General features: G+C 43.7%; 1 protein-coding gene across 5 annotated transcripts in view; it reads left to right on the forward strand.

Annotated features, from left to right (window-relative positions):
• Positions 1-1,215: 1,215 nt before the first annotated feature.
• ARHGEF3 (Rho guanine nucleotide exchange factor 3) overlaps positions 1,216-20,842 on the forward strand; it is a 265,172-nt gene continuing 245,545 nt past the window's right edge. Inside the window, exons 1-2 of one of the 5 annotated variants that reach the window (XM_065550989.1) lie at positions 1,237-1,947; positions 5,845-5,952. Coding sequence is in view for 1 of the 5 variants with exons in the window: in XM_005310015.4 (XP_005310072.2) it covers positions 1,564-1,591 (28 nt within the window). In the remaining 4 variants the exon portion in view is untranslated. Of the gene's footprint in view, positions 1,948-5,844; positions 5,953-20,842 lie in introns of all 5 variants that reach the window. The other 4 variants (XM_065550986.1, XM_005310014.4, XM_008174741.4 and 1 more) reach the window with 4 other exon arrangements.

The raw sequence follows: 20,842 nt of genomic DNA on the forward strand, positions 1-20,842 counted from the left end.
ATATTGTCCAGCATTGGTTTCTTATTTTGCATTTGCATTTGTGATTTTTATTTTCTTTGTTCATGTAATTATTTGTATTGCAGTAGTGTTTAGGAACCTCAATAATAGATCAGAGCACTGTACAAATGCATAATAAAAAGCCTCTGCCCCAAAGAGCTTTCCATCTACTTGCACTTGTCTTTGTTAAATTTTGTTTGATTTATCTGTACTTTCCTCCAATTTGTCCTGAGCAAGAGGGACTGTTCTAGCATATTTTCTGTTATTTGATATTCCTTCTTTCCCCAAAATCTGACACATTTGGTGTCAACTGTTAATTTATTTTTTTTCACTTCTTGCTTCAGACTGGATAAATTTGTCAAATAGGGCCAAATCCTGCTCATGTTATTCAAGTCCCATTCACTTTAATGATTCATCATTTTTTGGGTTGCCTGACTTGTGATTTTTTGGATGCTTGTGGTTGGCAACACTGTGTAATTTGTCTTATCTGTTGATTTTGCTTGTCTTTTTTCTTATCTGCTTTGAACAATGTATCAATGCACATTTATATGCAATGTTTCCTCGATTGTAACATGGAAAATGGGATGGGGTGTAGTGGAGAAGTAGGCATGATGTATTGTAGTACAGAGAACAGGACCCTCACTCTATGTATCATAGAAAGATTGTGATTAGAGATGAGCCCTAAACTGCCAACCAAGTTAATTGCTGATCTACTTTCCTAAGCTCAGGTGGTGTATTTATCAGCGAGCAATTCAGGCCCATTCTAGAATATGACTGAAACAGAGAAGTTCAGATCCAAACTTTGGGAAACTGGGGTAGGAGAAGGAGAGAGGAGCAGAGCTGGAGCAAGGGATCGGGTACATCTTTAGCTGAGATAATTCCCTGGATTTAGCTGGGGACATCTGGAGATGGATGGTTTTGTTCATTGGTTCATCCGTCATTACCCCCAGGGAATGTGTGGAGGGAGAGTGTGAAGCAGACAGGAAGAGAGAATGAGAGACTGGGGGACAAGGAGGAAGAAAAAGAAAGGGGTCAGGGAGAAACAGAGAATGAGGAGGGTGCGAGGGGGAAAAGGGAGAGAGAAACGAGATCTAAAATAAGAAGGGGAGGGGGAAATGAAAGAGAAAAGGGTAGAGGGAGGATGCGTGAATGTGTGTGAGAGAGACGGGCGTGTGTGTGTGTGAGGGAGGGTGTTGTTGAACACAGGAGCCAAGGGGCGGGACTCTGTCCTTGAACTGAGGGTAGAACTGCGCCGGAGAACGCCTGGCGTGTGAAGTTCTCGGACTTCCCTGGCCTGGGGGGGGATTTTGGTGCCCAGCCTCTCCTGACAGCCGCTTTGCGGCAGCTCGAAGTTCCTGGAGCCCAGCACGGCCGGGCGCTGCGTTGTGTCGCCTCCTTCTTCTTCCCCACGGCCTGCTGAGGGAGCCGGGGAAAGTGGCCCCCGCTCAATCCCTGAGCGCTCTGGGGCTCTCCGGCCCCTGCCGGGGGCTGCAACCTCTTCTCTGCGAGCTGGAGTTCGGGCCGCCGCCGCCGAATCCCTGCCCTGGCTGCAGCGCCGAGCCGCCAATGCAGGGAGCCCAGGAGGAGCGGGAAGGTACGAGGTGAGGTGCTAGCGCCTGGTTTCTCCTCAACTCTGACCAGTTCCATGGGAGTTTCGGGAACCTGACTGGGAGCGGAGCTTTGCTTGGGGCTGGGGTGGGGATGCCGCTGCCTGCCAAGCGGTAAGGGACAGATCCTGCCGGGGAGATTGCGAGCGGCTCATCTGGCCATCCCAAAACAGCGGCGAACAACAACAGATACCGTGTGGTGGACTGGCCCCATCTGCTCCGGAGAAAGCCCCCTGGAGGGAACTCCAGCAGCGCCTCCCCTCACATGACACGGAGGGAAGGTTGAGTCATCTAGAGGTTAATGAGAAGATTCACACGAGCTTAGCCGAGGCTGCGCTACAGGGTAGGTTGGGTTTCCCCATACACATACACACAGCTCTTTCCCAGCCTGCTGACTGACAGGGGCTTTGTACGGCTTGAACTACACCCTGATATACCTAAAGCGGTACAACTATTGGTGGCTCTGTGTGCTCACTGCAGAGGGTTTTGTGGAAAACCACGACGGATTTTGCAGGATTCACATATCTGGCAGGGTTTGCAGGGTCAAGTTTACAGTACTAAAGATAGGTAAGGATAGTAGGCGGCAAACGAATAGGACTCCACTTTTTCAAAGTATTCTACAAACAGTAACTAATTTCAGGTTTCAGAGTAGCAGCCGTGTTAGTCTGTATCCGCAAAAAGAACAGGAGTACTTGTGGCACCTTAGAGACTAACAAATTTATTAGAGCATAAGCTTTCGTGGGCTACTGCCCACTTCTTCAGATGCATATAGACTAATTTATAACTAATTTATCCTTGTATCACACCTCAGAAAGGCAGTGAGGTGAAGTGACTTGCTCAAGGCTACAGAGTGAGTCAGTGGCAAAGCCAGGATTACACTGTAGTGCTCTGATTCTTCTGGCACATGTGTTACTACATTAACTGCTTATTTCACAATCCTGCAAACAGGCTGGGATTTTCAAAAGAGTTCAAGGGAGTTAGGTGCCCAACTCCCAGGGTGCCTCTCTTTCTTAGGCTGCTTTGAAAATTTCACTCTCTGCAACATGAGTAATGTTACTCACTCAAGTGGTCCCATTGCATGTCTGCACACTGCAACTCGGAGCCAGCCTCCCGGCCTGCTTAGACAGATTTGTGCTAGCGCACTGAAAGTAACAGGGCTACAAAGTCCACACTAGCAGAGGATTGGGCTAGCTACCCAACCCCCTAGGTCTGTGTTAGGTGATTAGCTTGAGCCTCCCAGGGTGCAGCAACTCCATGCTGCTATTTTTAGCATGCTAGTTTGAGTACTGCCAGTGCCAGTGTGCCTATTTGGGCTGGGAGGCTCGCTCCCAGCTGCAGTGCAGACATACCCATTGAGTTCAAAATCACTCTGTGAAAGTATCTGTAGGACCAGGGCTTTATGCTGATATAAGTGGAAGAAGAATCAAGCCCAAGGAACTTCTGATTCTCAGTCCTGTACCTCAGTCACTACACAATGCTGCCTCAAGTTTTATAAAATTGACATACCAAGGAGATGAAAGAGCACACAGTGTTTGCACACAGGATTCTGAAATTAAACACAGCAGATTATGTATAGACTTCAAAACAGAGCTAGTGTTAATTAACCTGTAATAGATAGTTGTGTGAATTAACTTTAATGTTTTTGAAGTTCTTTGAAGAGGAAAACCACTATGCACAGTAAGTGTGAAATATTGCTAAATTCTTACTCTCTGCCGGTGGCATTCCATGGAATGCTGGCACTTCAACGGGGACACCTTTGTGATGTGGGAATGGCTATGGATCTAATTTAATGTGAGTGTGAGGGGCTATTTTATCCCAAAAAATTTGGTTTTATGAGGTGGTATGTTTATTTTTCTACATTCTACTAAAAATTTGTGAACATGTATAAGCATGCTTTTATATTTGTATGTAGATACTTTCTCATCTATACATAAGGCCATATGCACTCTTTTGCAGTAAAAAGGTAGAGAAAGTTCTTTGATCTTCAAACATTTGTTACAGAATTGAGCTACTTAGGACTCCAATTCTGCAGCTTGTGTAGGATTCTACTTGCATGAAACTGTAGTAACTGTTAATGGCTATGGATAACAAACTCATTGCAGAGATCATAAAACTAGATACTGTGTGGGGGGAGTGGGGAAGTATGGAGCAGTGAGCTGCTTCACACATGGTAGAATCTGCAGTAAAGACCGCAGTGTGTGGAAATGTATAGAAAACTTTCAGGTTTCTTGTAATCTGAGGTGAAGACAGCCACCACTGCTTAGCTATTCGTATAAATGTTTATAAATGTTTTATTGTTTTCTGTACTGTGTTACTTCAGGTCTTGAGCAGAAATCCCTATTAATTTCCAAGGGGAGTTGTGCTTTAAAAATCAATGATACGAAAAGAGATTGTGACTTACCATGGTAGCACATGTACTGTAGTATTTTGGCCTCACTCCCCATGGAGTTCCTCAAACCTCAGTTCCGTTTTTGGATTTTGCAGTTCTTCTCCCTGGGATCATTGTTGTGCTGTTAGTTGGTCTCGTAGTATTTCTGCATAGAATCTGGAGTGAGGTGTTTTGTAGGGATTTTCTTGCTTTTTCAGCAGGTAAGCTATGGAAATGCATGGACCATAATTAGGATCTACAGTAGAACCTCACAGTACAAACACCAGAGTTATGAACTGACCAGTCAACCACACACCTCATCTGGAATCAGAAGTACACAATCAGGCAGCAGCAGAGACCGAAAAAAAGAAAAAGCAAAAGCAAATATAGTACAGTATTGTGTTAAATGTAAACTACCAAAAAAAAAAAAAAGAAAGCAGCATTTTTCTTCTGCATATAAAGTTTCAAAACTGTATTAAGTCAATGTTTAGTTGTAAACTTTTGAAAGAGCAACCATAACAATTTGTTCAGAGTTATGAACATTTCAGAGTTAAAAACTCCCTTCCTGAGGTGTTCATAACTCTGAGGTTCTACTGTATTTTGTTTTTGTCATTCATGAGTTGAAGTGAATGAAAGCTGCAGAAGCTCAGCAATTTTTTGCCTAAATTTGGATTTAGAAGCTAATTTTTGTCTTCCAGATAGGAATATTTAGATTTGAGCAGTGTTTGTTTTTGCATAGAGATGGGTTCAAACCCAAGTGCTGGGCCTGAATACTTAAACTATGTGAGAGTTTGCACCTAAACTTTGAAGCTCTGATTCTCATCTTGATTTTTGTTAACTGGTATATTTAGTGAGTGACTAAAAGTAAAACAGTACCATCATATGCTACAAATCTCTCAAACAAGTTATTTTAAGTATGTTTTGTATCTTCTTTTCTGAGGTTGTTATGAACCTGATAGTTTATAAATGTGCCTTCTTTGAAGCAATGCTTAGTGCAACCACAGTCAATTAATTCAGATCTTTTTAAGTATGCTTTTTTTGGAAGATATAAGGTGTCTGTATATATATACACACCCTAAACAATGTCATCAACAATGTAGATGTTAACCTGTTGGCTGTGAACCAGCTGTTCCTTTCCTACGTGGTACTGGTATTCCATAAAACTTAGTTGCTTTTAAGGAGATTTACCAAGTATACTACACAGCACTGCCTGAAATATGGTTCATGCACCTAATCCCTGACGTAACATTAAGATAGACCTTTAGTGAGTTTAAAGACATCCAATTCAGTGTTGGAACCACATTCTCTTCTTAAGTTGCCCCACTGAGCCCAGGTACTTCAAGGTCTGAGATTTGTGTGAGTGTTGCTTTGTATAAGATCTCTCTCTCATGCGCGCTCTCTCTCTCTCTACACACACCTAGGAATAAATGGTGTGAATGAGAAGTTTCAACTGGTTGTTGGGGCTTATTCCAAGTCTTCAGCTTATCCAGCTTGATATTCAATAATACTAAATTTATTGTCTGTATTTTAAGTTCCTAAAAGTTTCTATTAGGTTCAAGAAGCTTGTAATTATTTTGAGTACTACATGTGATAACCTCTGCCCCATTAGTACAAACATTATAATAAATACACTTAGAATCCTTTTGAAGTTTTCTGTGTGCACTGAGTTATATTGCAAGCAGCTTAAATTCAGTTAAATCTCACATTCCTTCCTAACAATAATTCCATATGAATTGTCATTTTTTCACTCATAATACATAAGGATGATTGGCAGAGGGATCCTCTTAATAGGAGACTTCAAAGAATTTTGTGGGTTTAAGTCTATTCCTTTAACGTTATTTTAAACTAGCTTTTTTGTGTTTAATTTTCTAGGTCTCTTTATTTAAATTTTAACCAGAATCTATCTTGGAGAAAGTGAGGCTGTGCAATTGCTTCCTTGCAGCTATTTTTATCTATAGCAAGGGTTTGGATTGAAAGAAGGTTAGTTTCTGTGAACCTGTATAGTGTGGTGTTTTTTGTTTTTTTCCCCCCTGAAATCATGTTCCTCAAGTTTTGAATGGTGTTTTGGAGTTTTAATTGCTTGACTCCCATGAAAGTCTGTGGCAAGCATGCTAAAACTCTGCACAAGACTAAAAGATTGAACTGATATAGTATATAGAATTATTACATTGTACTATGTTAGTCATCAAATATAGGACTTAATAAATATGCTGTAATAATCTGTGACTAACGAATATCTCATACACATTTGTTGAGGTAGCCATAACTCCAAAGTAGCTATTACGAAGTAAACATCTCTATACAAAATGTGTATTATTGGAGGGTGGGGTAAAAGCAGTGCACAGGAGCTTCATGTAAGTGGTGTGCTTTAAACCATGGAAATGTAAACAATGTTCTTGAATTTCCAGAGGTGCTTTTATTAGGTCCTGGTCAAGTTACAGGTGCTCAACACTGTTCAGGATTAAGCTGTAAGAGTTCAGATGCTTGACATCTGAGTATCAGGCCCTTAATGCCTAAACAAAAGGATATGTTTTAATTGTTTTTATTACTTCTCCCTAATCACCCAACTAAGGCTTGGCTACACAGCTTATTCCCCTTTCAGTATGGGAATAATTATACTGGTATAACTGCACCCATGCTGGACTTTGTACTGGTATAGCTAAAATGGAACGGATTGAGTCACTTACCATGTCAGGCTCCAATACTGGAAGCTGCTCTCCATAGGTATGGTGTGTTCTCTCTCTCGCTCTTTCTGCCCCCAGCCCCCTATGTGTGGAGCACCTGCAGGATTGGGGGTCTCAAAGGCTATTGAAGATAATTCTAGAATCATACACTTTCCTTTTACCCTCTATATGTAAATCTGTTAAACACCCTATCAGAAAACTAAACATTCAAAAGGACTTGGCAAGACATATTGAACCATGCGCCCTATAACATCCTGCTTTAGCACAGGGAGTTTGAGATAATAGCCCTAATTTTTTAAGGATTTTTTATTTAGGAAGTAGGCCAGAGGAATCATAATTTAGAGATAAGTAGAAAATTCCATTTTTATTTTTAAAGACAGGTGAAACTCAGCATTATGTAGTTGTCTGTTTATTTTGTCATTTTTTCTTAGTTTTCATTTTCATTCTTGTGCAGTGTATTTCTGCTGAGTGTAAACCAGGAATTGGCAACCTTTGGCACGCGGCCTGCCAGGGTAAGCCCCCTGGTGGGTAGGGCCGGTTTGTTTACCTGCCGCATCCGGAGGTTTGGCCAATCGCAGTTCCCACTGGCCGTGGTTCGCCGTTCCAGGCCAATGGGAACTACGGGAAGTGGTGGCCAGCACATCCCTTGGCCCGCGCTGCTTCCTGCAGCCCCCATTGGCCTGGAACAGCGAACCGCAGCCAGTGGGAGCTGCGATTGGCCGAACCTGCGGATGCGGCAGGTAAATAAACTGGCCAGGGGGCTTACTCTGGCGGGCCACGTGCCAAAAGTTGCCGATCCCCGGTGTTAACCATTCTGGCATTTGAGGTGTTGGAAACAAGACATAAAGAGGTAGCATGGGGAGCAGCAGTTTTTTGGATGTGCACCATCTTGTGATTAGGCATACTGGTGGTTGTATGTATATCTGCCTTCACTTCTTCTCTAAAAATGTTTTACTTAAATATTGCCTGTAGTAAGACATTTAATTTGTTTGATCAAAACATAATTGTGCTTTGTTTGGAAGTTTTTCTAGTGTTCCAGAAGGATGCTTATTTTTTTGCACCTTCATAATTTTTCCTTTTTTGAAATTACTTGAAACCACCAAAAGCCCTTTTTACTTAATATACTCCTCAGAAGTGACTCTGATATTCTTTCAAAGGCAAATTTGCAGGATTTGTCCCCATTACCATCTTAGAACAATATTTTTGAATAACACCTCAAATGCTTTGCTTTCAAGTTTGGTGTTTTGAGGAGGATAGAGTTAAATTCCTCTCACATGTTACTAACTGTATGAGTCACTAGAATTGGTAACAGAAATAATTCTCATAATCTTTGGAAAGAACCTTTCAACACTGTTTTGCTGTGTAGTATCGACTTAGAAGACACAAAGGCAGTGTCTTAATATAAAAGTAGAACTGTGTGTACTTGAGATCATCAACAACCATATTAACTTGAACCAGAAGAACAAAATCAGCAGAGCTTCTTACTAAGATTTCAGCCAAAATCAAGACAGTAACAGGTCAGTACTAAAGGCCGGATTGTGCCATTTAAGTTTTGGTGGTTTGGAGGTGAGGAGAGGCAGAATCAACAGTTTAAATTACTGGGCAAGTGTTAGTGTGTATCAGTGGTACTATATGGCCCTTTTATTTTGCCTCTCTTCTAACACTAGAAAAAATAAAAACAGACCTGTTCAATCATTCCACTTGCCACAGAATGACAGGTAAGACTTAATGGGAACAAATTCAGTGGAATTAAATATCTTTGATTGCTATTAAACTTAATAAGTTATAACAGCAAACGTGTTCTGTGCTTAAGAATGTATTAACTCTTATTCATAGATTATAAAGCCAGAAGTGGCCACTGTGATCATCTAGTCTGATTTCCAGTGTAACATACACCATAGAATTTCCCTGAATTAATTCCTGTATGAACTAGAGGATACATCTTACATGATAAAAGGTTTCAATTAATTTAACTCATGGCCTCTTAAATTGGGGCTTAAGAAAGATTGTTTGGATTTGTTTTGTAACACTGTTTTTGTGGCTAATTAGATATGAGAGAACATTTGTGTGTGTGTGCGTGCATGTGTGTGGGTGAGATTACTGAGAAGGACACAGAGTACTGAAACACTTGAGTTTGTTTGTTTTTTTACGGGATAAACTACTGAAGTTACTTTCCTCTACAGAGAGGGCTCCCTTCCCCCCCCTCCCGCCCAATTAAAATCACTTCGATTTTTTGCTTTGCTTTGGTTTTTCAACAAACAAACAAAAGTAGTAGTTTGCCAGGCTGGTCAATGTAGTAATGTCATACCCTTTCATCCTCTATTTCACCAATGTAAATTACTGCAAAATTGACTAATGGCTCCTTCCAGGAGACAGGATTGCGGATTAGATGAACCAATGGGATCAGCCATTCTGTAATTCCTATTTTCATAAAGCTACCCCTTTTTTGGACATACAACTGTCAGGAAAGAATATGCATTTACATTTTTTGCGGGGGTGAATGAGCATACTCACTTCTGCTTTCATTGAAATGAGTGAGTATCAGATTGGAGCCTTCAAGGGCATCTAGTAACTGAAAGGTGACTCCAGTCTTTAGAACAGGTTCAACACTGGCATTAGCACTGCAATTTCCCCCATCAACTTGCTTTAATTTTATTCTAGGATGTTTTGTAATGTATTTGGTTGGGTTCATTCTTTTGTGGCTTCTGATCACTGGAAAAAGAAGTAGGTGCTCAGAACTAAAGGATTAAGTCCACTCAGAACTATATTGCAAACTAGTGATTTTTCTGCTGCATTAAAGAATACCACATTAATGGTTCTGGATTCAGTATGCTACAAATTTGCATTGTTCCCTATGGCCTCCTGCTTTACATTCCTTTGTGCAAAGACTAACAGCAGCATTCTTGGTCTTCCAAGGGTGTCTGGTTTCCAAGCATTTTTTTCCTTCTTGCCTGCTCAGTGGTTCTCAGCCAGGGGTACACAGAGCCCTGGGGGTACGCGGAGGTCTTCCAGGGGGTACTCAACTCATCTAGATCAGTTTCTCAACATGGAGGTTGCGATCCCCAGGGAGGGTTGCGGGACAGATTTAGGGGGATTGCAAGTTCAGGGCCAGCATTTGGGGTGGCAAACAGGGAAATTGCCTGGGTCCCCATGCCACAAGGGGGCCCCACAAAGTTAAGTTACACACTTCAGCTCTGAGCAGCAGGGCTCAGGCTTCAGCCCCGCCGCCAGGAGCTCCGGCTTCAGATAAGGCTCACACTGAAATGTAAGTACAATATTTATATTTCAGTTAATCTATTTTATAATTATATGGTAAAAATGAGAAAGTAAGCACATGTTCAGTAACAATGTGGTCAAAAGCTATTTGGAATAACTATAATGCATGAGGAAAAAAAGTCCACAATCTAATGATTTGCGCTGAAGTGATTATGCAATGTGAAATTTCCTAGAATTGCCTGTTACTTGAGAGATTTTTCTACTCACTACAGATGTAGGAGTTTTTTTTTTTTTTTTTCAATTCTCATTCTAACTTATCTTAAGTATGTTGGAAGGACCTCTTTTTCTTTTTATTAGGTTATGCCAAGTGTGTTAGTGGTATGAACATGTCTAGCAATCGCTGCATCGTATCTTAAAATTGTTGATTTAAAGTTTGCAGAGGGGATTGTTTGCAGCACTTGCTGCTGAAGCAGCATCATTATTTAATTACATACACTTAAAATCTGTGCTTTAACATGCTATTTGCTTAAGGCAATGTGCTGGTTAGAAGCTGTTCTGCCTGCTTTGTGTGTAAATGAGAGACTTTCCAGAAAGCAGCAGAGCTGTAACCATTTGTGTTCAATGAAAAGTACAGAATGCTGTACATCTAGTAAAGGGTTGATAATGTGGCTTTATGGATATAAGGGCTCTTCTCTGAGAGAACAAGGAGCAGGAGTTAGTAACCTTCTCCCTACCCTCTCTGATTTTTCACTGTGGCAGAGGTAAATTATTTTATTTATTTATTTTTTCATTACTCCTCTGACACTGTTGATACTGGGGTTTACAATAAAACCCTCAAAGATTTTCCACAGTTCCTTTGTCAGACAGAAATGCAGAAGATAATTTTCAGTAAACTGAGGCATTTTGCTGGACAGTAGGGGAGGGAGGAGCACAAGGGACTGTTGGGTAATTTTAATGAAAAGTTAATAATTGTGAGTAGAGATCTTTAGTGTTACACTAAATTCACTGTGGGCCTATTCATGAAGGCTTTATTCTGCTGGAGTTTTGCCTAACTAAGGAGTGAAGGAAAAAGAGAATCTGAGCTTTAGGAGTCAAATGCTGGTCCCCTGTTTTTTTTTTTTTTTTTTTTTTTTTTAAAGACCACAATGATAAGACTTGGTGTAAGGGAATCTATGCTGGGAATGCAGAAGATAGATTATCCTCATTTCTACTTTTGCCAATCTGGTGGCAATGAAACATGGGCTAACTTGATGACCCTGACCTCTTTGCAACTCTCATGTAATTTTTGGACCTTCTGATCACTCCCCTATCATCAGTCTTGCACTGGTGTCCTGTGCAGACTTTTTGTGGCCTGGTATCCCCTCCCCACCAGTAAAACTGTTCGTGTAGTTCCATGGTATTGTTGAACTAATTTAATGGATACCTAAGAAAAGCTGATCAGGGAGCTACATTCACCTAGACTAAAATCCAGTGTTATGCACAAAATAAAATGTTTTTTTTTTTAAAGTGCTTTTGTTAGAAGGGAGCTCTTATTTAGTGACTAGCAGGACTGCTAATCTGAGTGTAGACCTGTTTGGAAATCTCAAAGACTACGTTGACTCTTTATTAGGTGCCTTGTAAGGAAATATGATTTACATCTTTATCTGATTAGAGTCTCTCTCAATAATAGTTAGGTATACAATCTAGGAAAGATTGAGATTGTTTTTGCAGTGCCACTAACCTATTTCAAATGCAAACCAATACACTTGGGCTGTGGGGAGAGAGAGAAGCAGGATTCTTCCAAAAAAACACACATGGGCAAGAAAGAAACTCCTGCTTCTGGTGTAGTGTTGCCACTTTCCTAATGGCTGGTAACCGGACCCCTGAGGCCCCTGCTCTGCCTCTTCCTCCCAGATCAAAATAACTGGACATCAGGGCTTGTCAAATGGCACCTAGACTGTCTGGTGAAAACTGGATGGGTGGCACCCTATTCTGGTGCTATGATGTGCAGTAGTCTACTTGCAAGTGTAAAGCTTCCTTGCAAGTTTAAATAAGAAATGTATACAAATCTGGAGAAACAATAATTTTAGTTTGTAACAATCTAGTTGCACAACTCTATCGAGATTAACCTGCCATGCTGATCAACAATGTCACTTTGAGGAATGAGATTGCAATGCTCTTATATTCTATGAGAAAACAAAATACCACGATGTAAAAGAATTGCCTTCTTATAAGCTAGTGTTTTGTGTGTATATATGCATACACAGGGTGAAGAATATTTGCCTTTGTTTGGGGGTAAGGATTGTGCAAAACTTGATGATTTAGTAATTGCATAACTGTGTCCTATTCATTAATGTGGAGCATGAATTTAGTTTTCATTTCTTGAAGCTGAACTGTGGTGCTCAAATGAATGAATTGCTAGTGCAAAGATATAATCAAATATATAAATTTAATGTGCTGTATTGTGTTACGTTTCATCGCATACACCGGGAGAAGTTAGATAAAAACATAAAATATTCCTGCTAGAAGGCGCAGTGTGACACTGCTTTATTTCTTAGAGTTCAGAATGATAACACACAAGAACCCCAAAAGAGAGAGAGAAAGCAGCTTCCTAAAACAGAAAGGCACATTTCACCCCACTATACTCTAGGCTGGTTGCCTCCAAACTGACTGTATCTGTTCTGATTGTGTACTTTCCTATAGAACCCTCTTCCCTGTAAGCAGGTCCACTTATGCTTTTGTTCTGGGGTTTTATTTTCCTCCATGTAATATTTCCTATCAGAGCATGATCTCTAGAATAGCCTATAGCATATAGTTACAGTACATGGACCTTTATTGGGAGCAGTCAAGGTTCAATGCACAAAATGAGGGTGAGGAACAGATTACCCCTTGGGTTGAGTCTTTTAAATTAATATTCATTGACTGACTTTGGCAAAAGCTCCAGATTATTAGGAGGAGGGTTGGTAGATTTATTTTTTCCCTCTTCAGGCTTTAGCATGAACAGTACAGTATCTGTGCTTTATACTTCAAGTTCAAACAAGAGTTGGACACGGATATTGAGACACTTGTGGGTAGCCTGTTTTTCCTGCTGGACTATTCTTATAGTGCTTGTTGAATTAATTTGTAAGATGTTATCACTGGAAAATTATTTCGGATGATAATGTCTGTATTTCAATCTTGTAACACAATATTGTGTTACATCTGTGAACAAAATCTTGCGTTAGTGGTTTTATTTTTAATTCTGTATAGATCACTTAAACATATACTGTATCTTTTGATGGTATATACATTTTCTCTGAACAACAGCACAGGTTATAATTGTATGTTAGAATTTAGTCCCGGTCTAAGACACATATGCTGAAGCAATTCTAAGAGTTTTGTGCTCACTGAGTCACTTCAAAGAAAAACATTTCATTAGGTTTTGATTTGACCAAAATCTGAATGTTTAGGTTTAACTGTTCTGAAACATTTCATTTAGAATTTGCTTAGCAAAACATTATATTGCATTTTCCTATTGTCATATTGCCTTAAGGGTTCTATAGTTCTGGTCCTTCTCTCCTCTGGGCTGGGCTCCCTGGAGGATATCTACCTTGAGACAACATTTTCTGTCACAGAGCTGTGTGGTACATCATGGGAGACATGTGACTTTGGGAGCATTATGGGAGATGTAGTCCAGTGAGGAGAGAATGGGGTGTGTCAGACTCCCAAACTACAACTCCCATAAGGGAATGCATCACAATGGGAAAACACCATTGAAGATTGAAATGAGTCAAAATGAAGGGTTTCAGGTCATTTCAACAAACCAAAACCAGACATTTTGATTGTGGGACTGTCAACATTTTAATTTTTTAAAAATTTCCATTCAGCAGAAAGATTTGAAATTTCAACTTTTCATCCCAATTTGGGAAAAAAAACAAGTGTTGCAATTTCCTATGGGGATTTTGCCCAGGCTCTTGTAAAATGAAGAGATGAGAACTTGTGAATAAATACATCCACTTTTTGGGGAAGTGGTGGGTGTGTGCAAATCAAAGCTATCTCTAAGTATTAATTAATTTGTATATTTTTGTCTTTAGCCAATATTTAAGTGAGCTCATCTTGAATAATTATGCAACGAATTGGGCATAAACATTAATTTTTCTTCAAGGAGCATCCTGTAGGTGCTCCACTTCAGGTGAATGCGCACCCCTGCTTCTTCAATCAGAGAGTTTCAGCAGCAGTGCTCATCTGTGTCGCGCATGCACTATCTCATCTTATGCTGTTGTCAGCGCCTATCTAGCACTCACAACCCGACCCCCCTCAGTTCCTTCTCAACCGTCCTTGGCCTGAGACAGAGCTCCCAGCAGTGCGAAAACAGATACTATTATTTGAGCTTAGAAGAGTTTCTTCTTAGAATACTTTTTAATAGATTAGATACGGTTACTTACCCTTTCTTTCCCCGTTAATTTTCTGTTTACACTTTTTTTTCTTTTTATACCTCTATTTCTACCCATTAGAATAGTTACTGTTCACCTATATGGTTGAACTGCCATAGTTTCAGTATGCCTGGTTCACCAGGCTTCAAATGTTGCCTTTCCTGCCAGGAGGCGATCCTGGTGTCAGACGGACACTCTCAATGTGTCTGCTGCTTAGGTGAGATACAGACACCTCGGAAGTGCTCTCACTGCAGTAACCCAAAGGCTCAAGCCTGAAAGGACAGAGATTTGCATCTCAAACTTATTCTCCTGGAGAAGTCTCTGTGCCCGGCATCTGATCCCGGCCAGCAGACCTCTGGACAAAGATCTCCAGAGACGTCATCTTCTCCATACAAGAAGGCTCATTCCGCCAAAAAAAGGCTCTGAGGAAAAGAGCATCAACTTCTCCACTGAAAGACCCAGCAAAAAAAGAAGCGATCTTCAGGTCATTCCCTACCCTCGGTACTGACCTCATCATGATTGAGTACATACAAGGCACCAGGATCCTCCAGTACCACGTGTACTACAACAACCACTGACCCCAAGTGGACAGACTCAGAGTTGAGAGGCAAACAAATGTCCTCCTCCTCTGCTATGACACTGATGGAGCCGGACGTGGCATCGAGGCACTCCACACAGCCTATGGTGCCACCACCTGTTCCAGTAGCGCAGAGCGCTCAGAGGTCGGCACTGACACCCTGCAGTAGCATCGTTGGTACTGACCACTTCTGCGCCAAAACCACCGGCACCACACCATTTCCTACATGTCTCTTCAACGCCGCAATCTTCGCTATTCGATCACTATGTCTCTCTGGCCTTACAGTGTTATCTTCACTTACACACACACACAGCTCCAAAGCCCCTTCCATCCATTGAGAGGCACTGCTCAACAGTCACCTGAAGTGGACCATCCACAGGGACACTCCTCAAAGAAGAAGAGAAGGTTACTCATCCTGTACAGTAACTGATGGGTGGCCCTGTGGGTGTTCCACTACCCTTTCTCCTCCCATCTACTTCAGAGTTAAATTTCCGGACTCTACGGTAGAGAAGGAGCTGAGGTGGGTTGGGGTGTGTGTGCGCTGGATAGGCACCGACAGCGGTGAGAGACGGAGATAGCACATGAATGACTCAGACAAGCACTGCTGCTGAAACTCTCTGATTGAAAGCATGGGGGCATGCATTCACCTGAAGTGGCGCACCCACAGGGACAACCACCTCGAAGAATAATTGTTCTTTCTACCCTCAAAGAGGCTAGTCTTATTGTCTTCCCTTCACAATAAGGGCCCCTTCTGGGTCTCTCAGTAAAAGAACTAGGGTTCAAAAATGGCTTCCCCCGAGATTCTACCCCTTTCTACCACATGGGCCAGAAGAATCTGCATTTCCCTGGGAGGCCCCAACCTGGGATATCACTACGGTTCCCCTGAGGAGATAGCAAGGTGAGGGAGCTGAACCTGTAGGTCCCTTACTGTATTCATAGAATCATAGAATATCAGAGTTGGAAGGGACCTCAAGAGGTCATCTAGTCCAACCCCCTGCTCAAAGCAGGACCAATTCCCAGCTAAATCATCCCAGCCAGGGCTTTGTCAAGCCGGGCCTTAAAAACCTCCAAGGAAGGAGACTCCACCACCTCCCTAGGTAACGCATTCCAGTGTTTCACCACCCTCCTAGTGAAATAGTTTTTCCTGATATCCAACCTGGACCTCCCCCACTGCAACTTGAGACCATTGCTCCTTGTTCTGTCGTCTGCCACCGAGAACAGCCGAGCTCCATCCTCTTTGGAACCCCCCTTCAGGTAGTTGAAGGCTGCTATCAAATCCCCCCTCATTCTTCTCTTCTGGAGACTAAACAATCCCAGTTCCCTCAGCCTCTCCTCATAAGTCATGTGCTCCAGACCCCTAATCATTTTTGTTGCCCTCCGCTGGACTCTTTCCAATTTTTCCACATCCTTCTTGTAGTGTGGGGCCCAAAACTGGACACAGTATTCCAGATGAGGCCTCACCAATGTCGAATAAAGGGGAACGATCACGTCCCTCGATCTGCTGGCAATGCCCCTACTTATACAGCCCAAAATGCCGTTAGCCTTCTTGGCAACAAGAGCACACTGTTGACTCATATCCAGCTTCTCGTCCACTGTGACCCCTAGGTCCTTTTCTGCAGAACTGCTACCTAGCCATTCGGTCCCTAATCTGTAGCAGTGCATGGGATTCTTCCGTCCTAAGTGCAGGACTCTGCTCTTGTCCTTGTTGAACCTCATCAGGTTTTTTTCGGCCCAATCTTCTAATTTGTCTAGGTCCCTCTGTATCCGATCCCTACCCTCTAGTGTATCTACCACGCCTCCTAGTTTAGTGTCATCTGCAAACTTGCTGAGAGTGCAGTCCACACCATCCTCCAGATCATTAATAAAGATATTAAACAAAACCGGCCCCAGGACCGACCCTTGGGGCACTCCGCTTGAAACCGGCTGCCAACTAGACATGGAGCCATTGATCACTACCCGTTGAGCCCGACAATCTAGCCAGCTTTCTATCCACCTTACAGTCCATTCATCCAGCCCATACTTCTTTAACTTGGCGGCAAGAATACTGTGGGAGACCGTATCAAAAGCTTTGCTAAAGTCAAGGAATAACACATCCACTGCTTTCCCCTCATCCACAGAGCCAGTTATCTCATCATAGAAGGCAATTAGGTTAGTCAGGCACGACTTCCCTTTCGTGAATCCATGCTGACTGTTCCTGATCACTTTCCTCTCCTCTAAATGTTTCATAATTGATTCCTTGAGGACCTGCTCCATGATTTTTCCAGGGACTGAGGTGAGGCTGACTGGCCTGTAGTTCCCCGGATCCCCCTTCTTCCCTTTTTTAAAGATGGGCACTACATTAGCCTTTTTCCAGTCATCTGGGACCTCCCCCGATCGCCATGAGTTTTCAAAAATAATGGCTAATGGCTCTGCAATCTCACCCGCCAACTCCTTTAGCACCCTCGGATGCAGCGCATCCGGCCCCATGGACTTGTGCACGTCCAGTTTTTCTAAATAGTCCCGAACCACTTCTTTCTCCACAGAGGGTTGGTCACCTTCTCCCCATGCTGTATTGCCCAGTGCAGCAGTCTGGGAGCTGACCTTGTTCGTGAAGACAGAGGCAAAAAAATCATTGAGTACATTAGCTTTTTCCACATCCTCGGTCACTAGGTTGCCTCCCTCATTCAGTAAGGGGCCCACACTTTCCTTTATTTTCTTCTTGTTGCTAACATACCTGAAGAAACCCTTCTTGTTACTCTTAACATCTCTTGCTAACTGCAACTCCAAGTGTGATTTGGCCTTCCTGATTTCACTCCTGCACGCCTGAGCAATATTTTTATACTCCTCCCTGGTCATTTGTCCAATCTTCCACTTCTTGTAAGCTTCTTTTTTGCGTTTAAGATCAGCAAGGATTTCACTGTTTAGCCAAGCTGGTCGCCTGCCATATTTACTATTCTTTCTACACATCGGGATGGTTTGTTCCTGCAACCTCAATAAGGATTCTTTAAAATACAGCCAGCTCTCCTGGACCCCTTTGCCCTTCATGTTATTCTCCCAGGGGATCCTGCCCATCTGTTCCCTGAGGGAGTCAAAGTCTGCTTTTCTGAAGTCCAGGGTCCGTATTCTGCTGCTCTCCTTTCTTCCTTGTGTCAGGATCCTGAACTCGACCATCTCATGGTCACTGCCTCCCAGGTTCCCATCCACTTTTGCTTCCCCTACTAGTTCTTCTCTGTTTGTGAGTAGCAGGTCAAGAAAAGCTTTGCCCCTAGTTGGTTCCTCCAGCACTTGCACCAGGAAATTGTCCCCTACACTATCCAAAAATTTCCTGGATTGCCTGTGCACCGCTGTATTGCTCTCCCAGCAGATATCAGGGTGATTAAAGTCTCCCATGAGAACCAGGGCCTGCAATCTAGCAACTTCTGCTAGTTGCCAGAAGAAAGCCTCGTCCACCTCATCCCCCTGGTCTGGTGGTCTATAGCAGACTCCAACCACGACATCACCCTTGTTGCTCACACTTCTCAACTTTATCCAGAGACTCTCAGGTTTTTCTGCAGTTTCATACCGGAGCTCTGAGCAGTCATACTCCTCTCTTACATACAACGCAATTCCCCCACCTTTTCTGCCCTGCCTGTCCTTCCTGAACAGTTTATATCCATCCATGACAGTACTCCAGTCATGTGAGTTATCCCACCAAGTCTCTGTTATTCCAATCACATCATAGTTCCCTGACTGTGCCAGGACTTCCAGTTCTCCCTGCTTGTTTCCCAGGCTTCTTGCATTTGTGTATAGGCACTTAAGATAACTCATCGATCGTCCCTCTTTCTCAGCATGAGACAGGAGTTCTCCCCTCTTGCGCTCTCCTGCTCGTGCTTCCTCCCAGGATCCCATTTCCCCACTTACCTCAGGGCTTTGGTCTCCTTCCCCCGGTGAACCTAGTTTAAAGCCCTCCTCACTAGGTTAGCCAGCCTGCTGGCGAAGATGCTCTTCCCTCTGTTCGTTAGGTGGAGCCCGTCTCTGCCTAGCACTCCTTCTTCTTGGAACACCATCCCATGGTCGAAGAATCCAAAGCCTTCTCTCCGACACCACCTGCGTAGCCATTCGTTGACTTCCACGATTCGACGGTCTCTACCCCGGCCTCCAGTATTCTCCAGTGATGGCAGTGTCCATTGCCCTCCAATCACATCCAAGGAAGAGGCAGAGTGCGAGGAGGTGGCTAAGCTCTACAGCAGGGATGGGCAAACCTTTTGGCCCGAGAGTCACATCTCGGGTATGGAAATTGTATGGTGGGCCATGAATGCTCACGAAATTGGGGGTTGGGGTGTGGAAGGGGGTGAGGGCTCTAGCTGGGAGTGCGGGCTCTGGGGTGGGGTTGGGGACAAGGGGTTAGGGTGCAGGAGGGTGCTCCGTGCTGGCACTGAGGGGTTTGGAGGTCAGGAAGGTGATCAGGTTTGGGGCTGGGGCAGGGGGTTGGGGTCCAGGAGGGGGTCAAGGGTGCAGGCTCTGGGGAGTGCTTACCTCAAGCAGCTCCCAAAAGCAGTGGCATGTCCCCCCTCTGGCTCCAACGCGGAGGCACAGCCAGGTGGCTCTGCGCGCTGCCCCATCCACAGGCGCTACCCCTGCAGTTCCCATTGGCCGTGGTTCCTAGCCAATGGGAGCTGCGGGGGCAGTGTGCGGAGTCCCCTGGCACAGCCAGGTGGCTCTGCGCGCTGCCCCATCCACAGGCGCTATCCCTGCAGTTCCCATTGGTCGTGGTTCCTGGCCAATGGGAGCTGCGGGGGCAGTGTGCGGAGTCCCCTGGCTGCTCCTATGTGTAGGAGGGACGGGGGGGGACATGCCACTGCTTCCGGGAGCCGAACACAGCGGGGCAAGCCCCCAACCCCGCTCCCTGGCTGGAGCGGGGCAAGCCCCGGGCCCTGCTGCCTGGCGGGAACTTGAGGCCAGATTAAAATGTCTGGAGGGCCGCATCTGGCCCTTGGCCCATAGTTTGCGCACTCCTGCTCTACAGTCAGGAGTGCGGCTGGTGCAAGCTATAGGGACAAAGGCCCAATTTTCTATCCAGTGTGCTACCCTTCTGGCATTCCTCCCCATATGGAGATGGAGAAGGGGGAACAGCTATTCCATTCTTGCCTTCTTGGGGAAAAGAGAGAGAGCGTGTGTGTGTGTATAGAAGTTGAGGCAACCTCACCAAGACTGGGCTTGAGTGTGTGTGTGGGGGGGTGGGATGGGGGGAGGGGGAATTACACTCTGCCTACAGTGCCAGCAGAGCTCCCCAGTAAGACACATCAGTAAGGAGAGGGGCAGGTGAAGCAGGAGACACAGACCTTTCCCTTTGCTTCTGGCTTTCTCGGCCTTGCTCACTCCCTGAAGCCTGCAGGTGCAGTGGATACCAAAAACATCTAGGAAGGGGAAACGGAGCTGAGTTGACAATGTCTCCAAAAGGCAAATACAACCCCGGGACACAACTGGGAATTAGATAGTTACACTACAGTGCCCCAGTTGTTAGTCAGACATTTGAAATAAAGGTTGAAATTTTCCTCATTAAAGCTCTGTGGCAAGGAAGTTGGCTGAGCTGCCTGCTGCTGTGTAGATAAAACTGGAGGAAACTTCTGGGGATGGGCCATTTCCCTGCTGCCAGTGACTGTCAGGTCTGTTCTGCTTCAAGCTGGCGGAAGTACCCATTGTAATGGATCTCTGGACCTTTTTATTTGAAGAAAGGAAAAACATTATGTTTACCAGAAATTTTCCTAGCTTCTGGTGACTTGCATTCTGGTTGTTTTAATTCATTAGTCTGCAGAAGACACTGATCTATGTCATACTGCTGATGTAAATACTGTTAGCCTGATAAATCTGTAGGCTGATTCTGATGAAATCCAGAGCTTGCTCAATCCAAACAGGATGATTCTGATGGCTGAAAATATCTGGTATTATTTTGTTTGACTATTAAAAAAAACCCCAAAAGCAACCTTTGCAAAGAAGTTTCACATCACTACTGTGGATCATATTTCATGATGCAATTATCTTTC

The sequence above is a fragment of the Chrysemys picta genome, chromosome 7 (assembly GCF_011386835.1).
Source record: "Chrysemys picta bellii isolate R12L10 chromosome 7, ASM1138683v2, whole genome shotgun sequence".
Taxonomy (NCBI): Eukaryota; Metazoa; Chordata; order Testudines; family Emydidae; genus Chrysemys; species Chrysemys picta.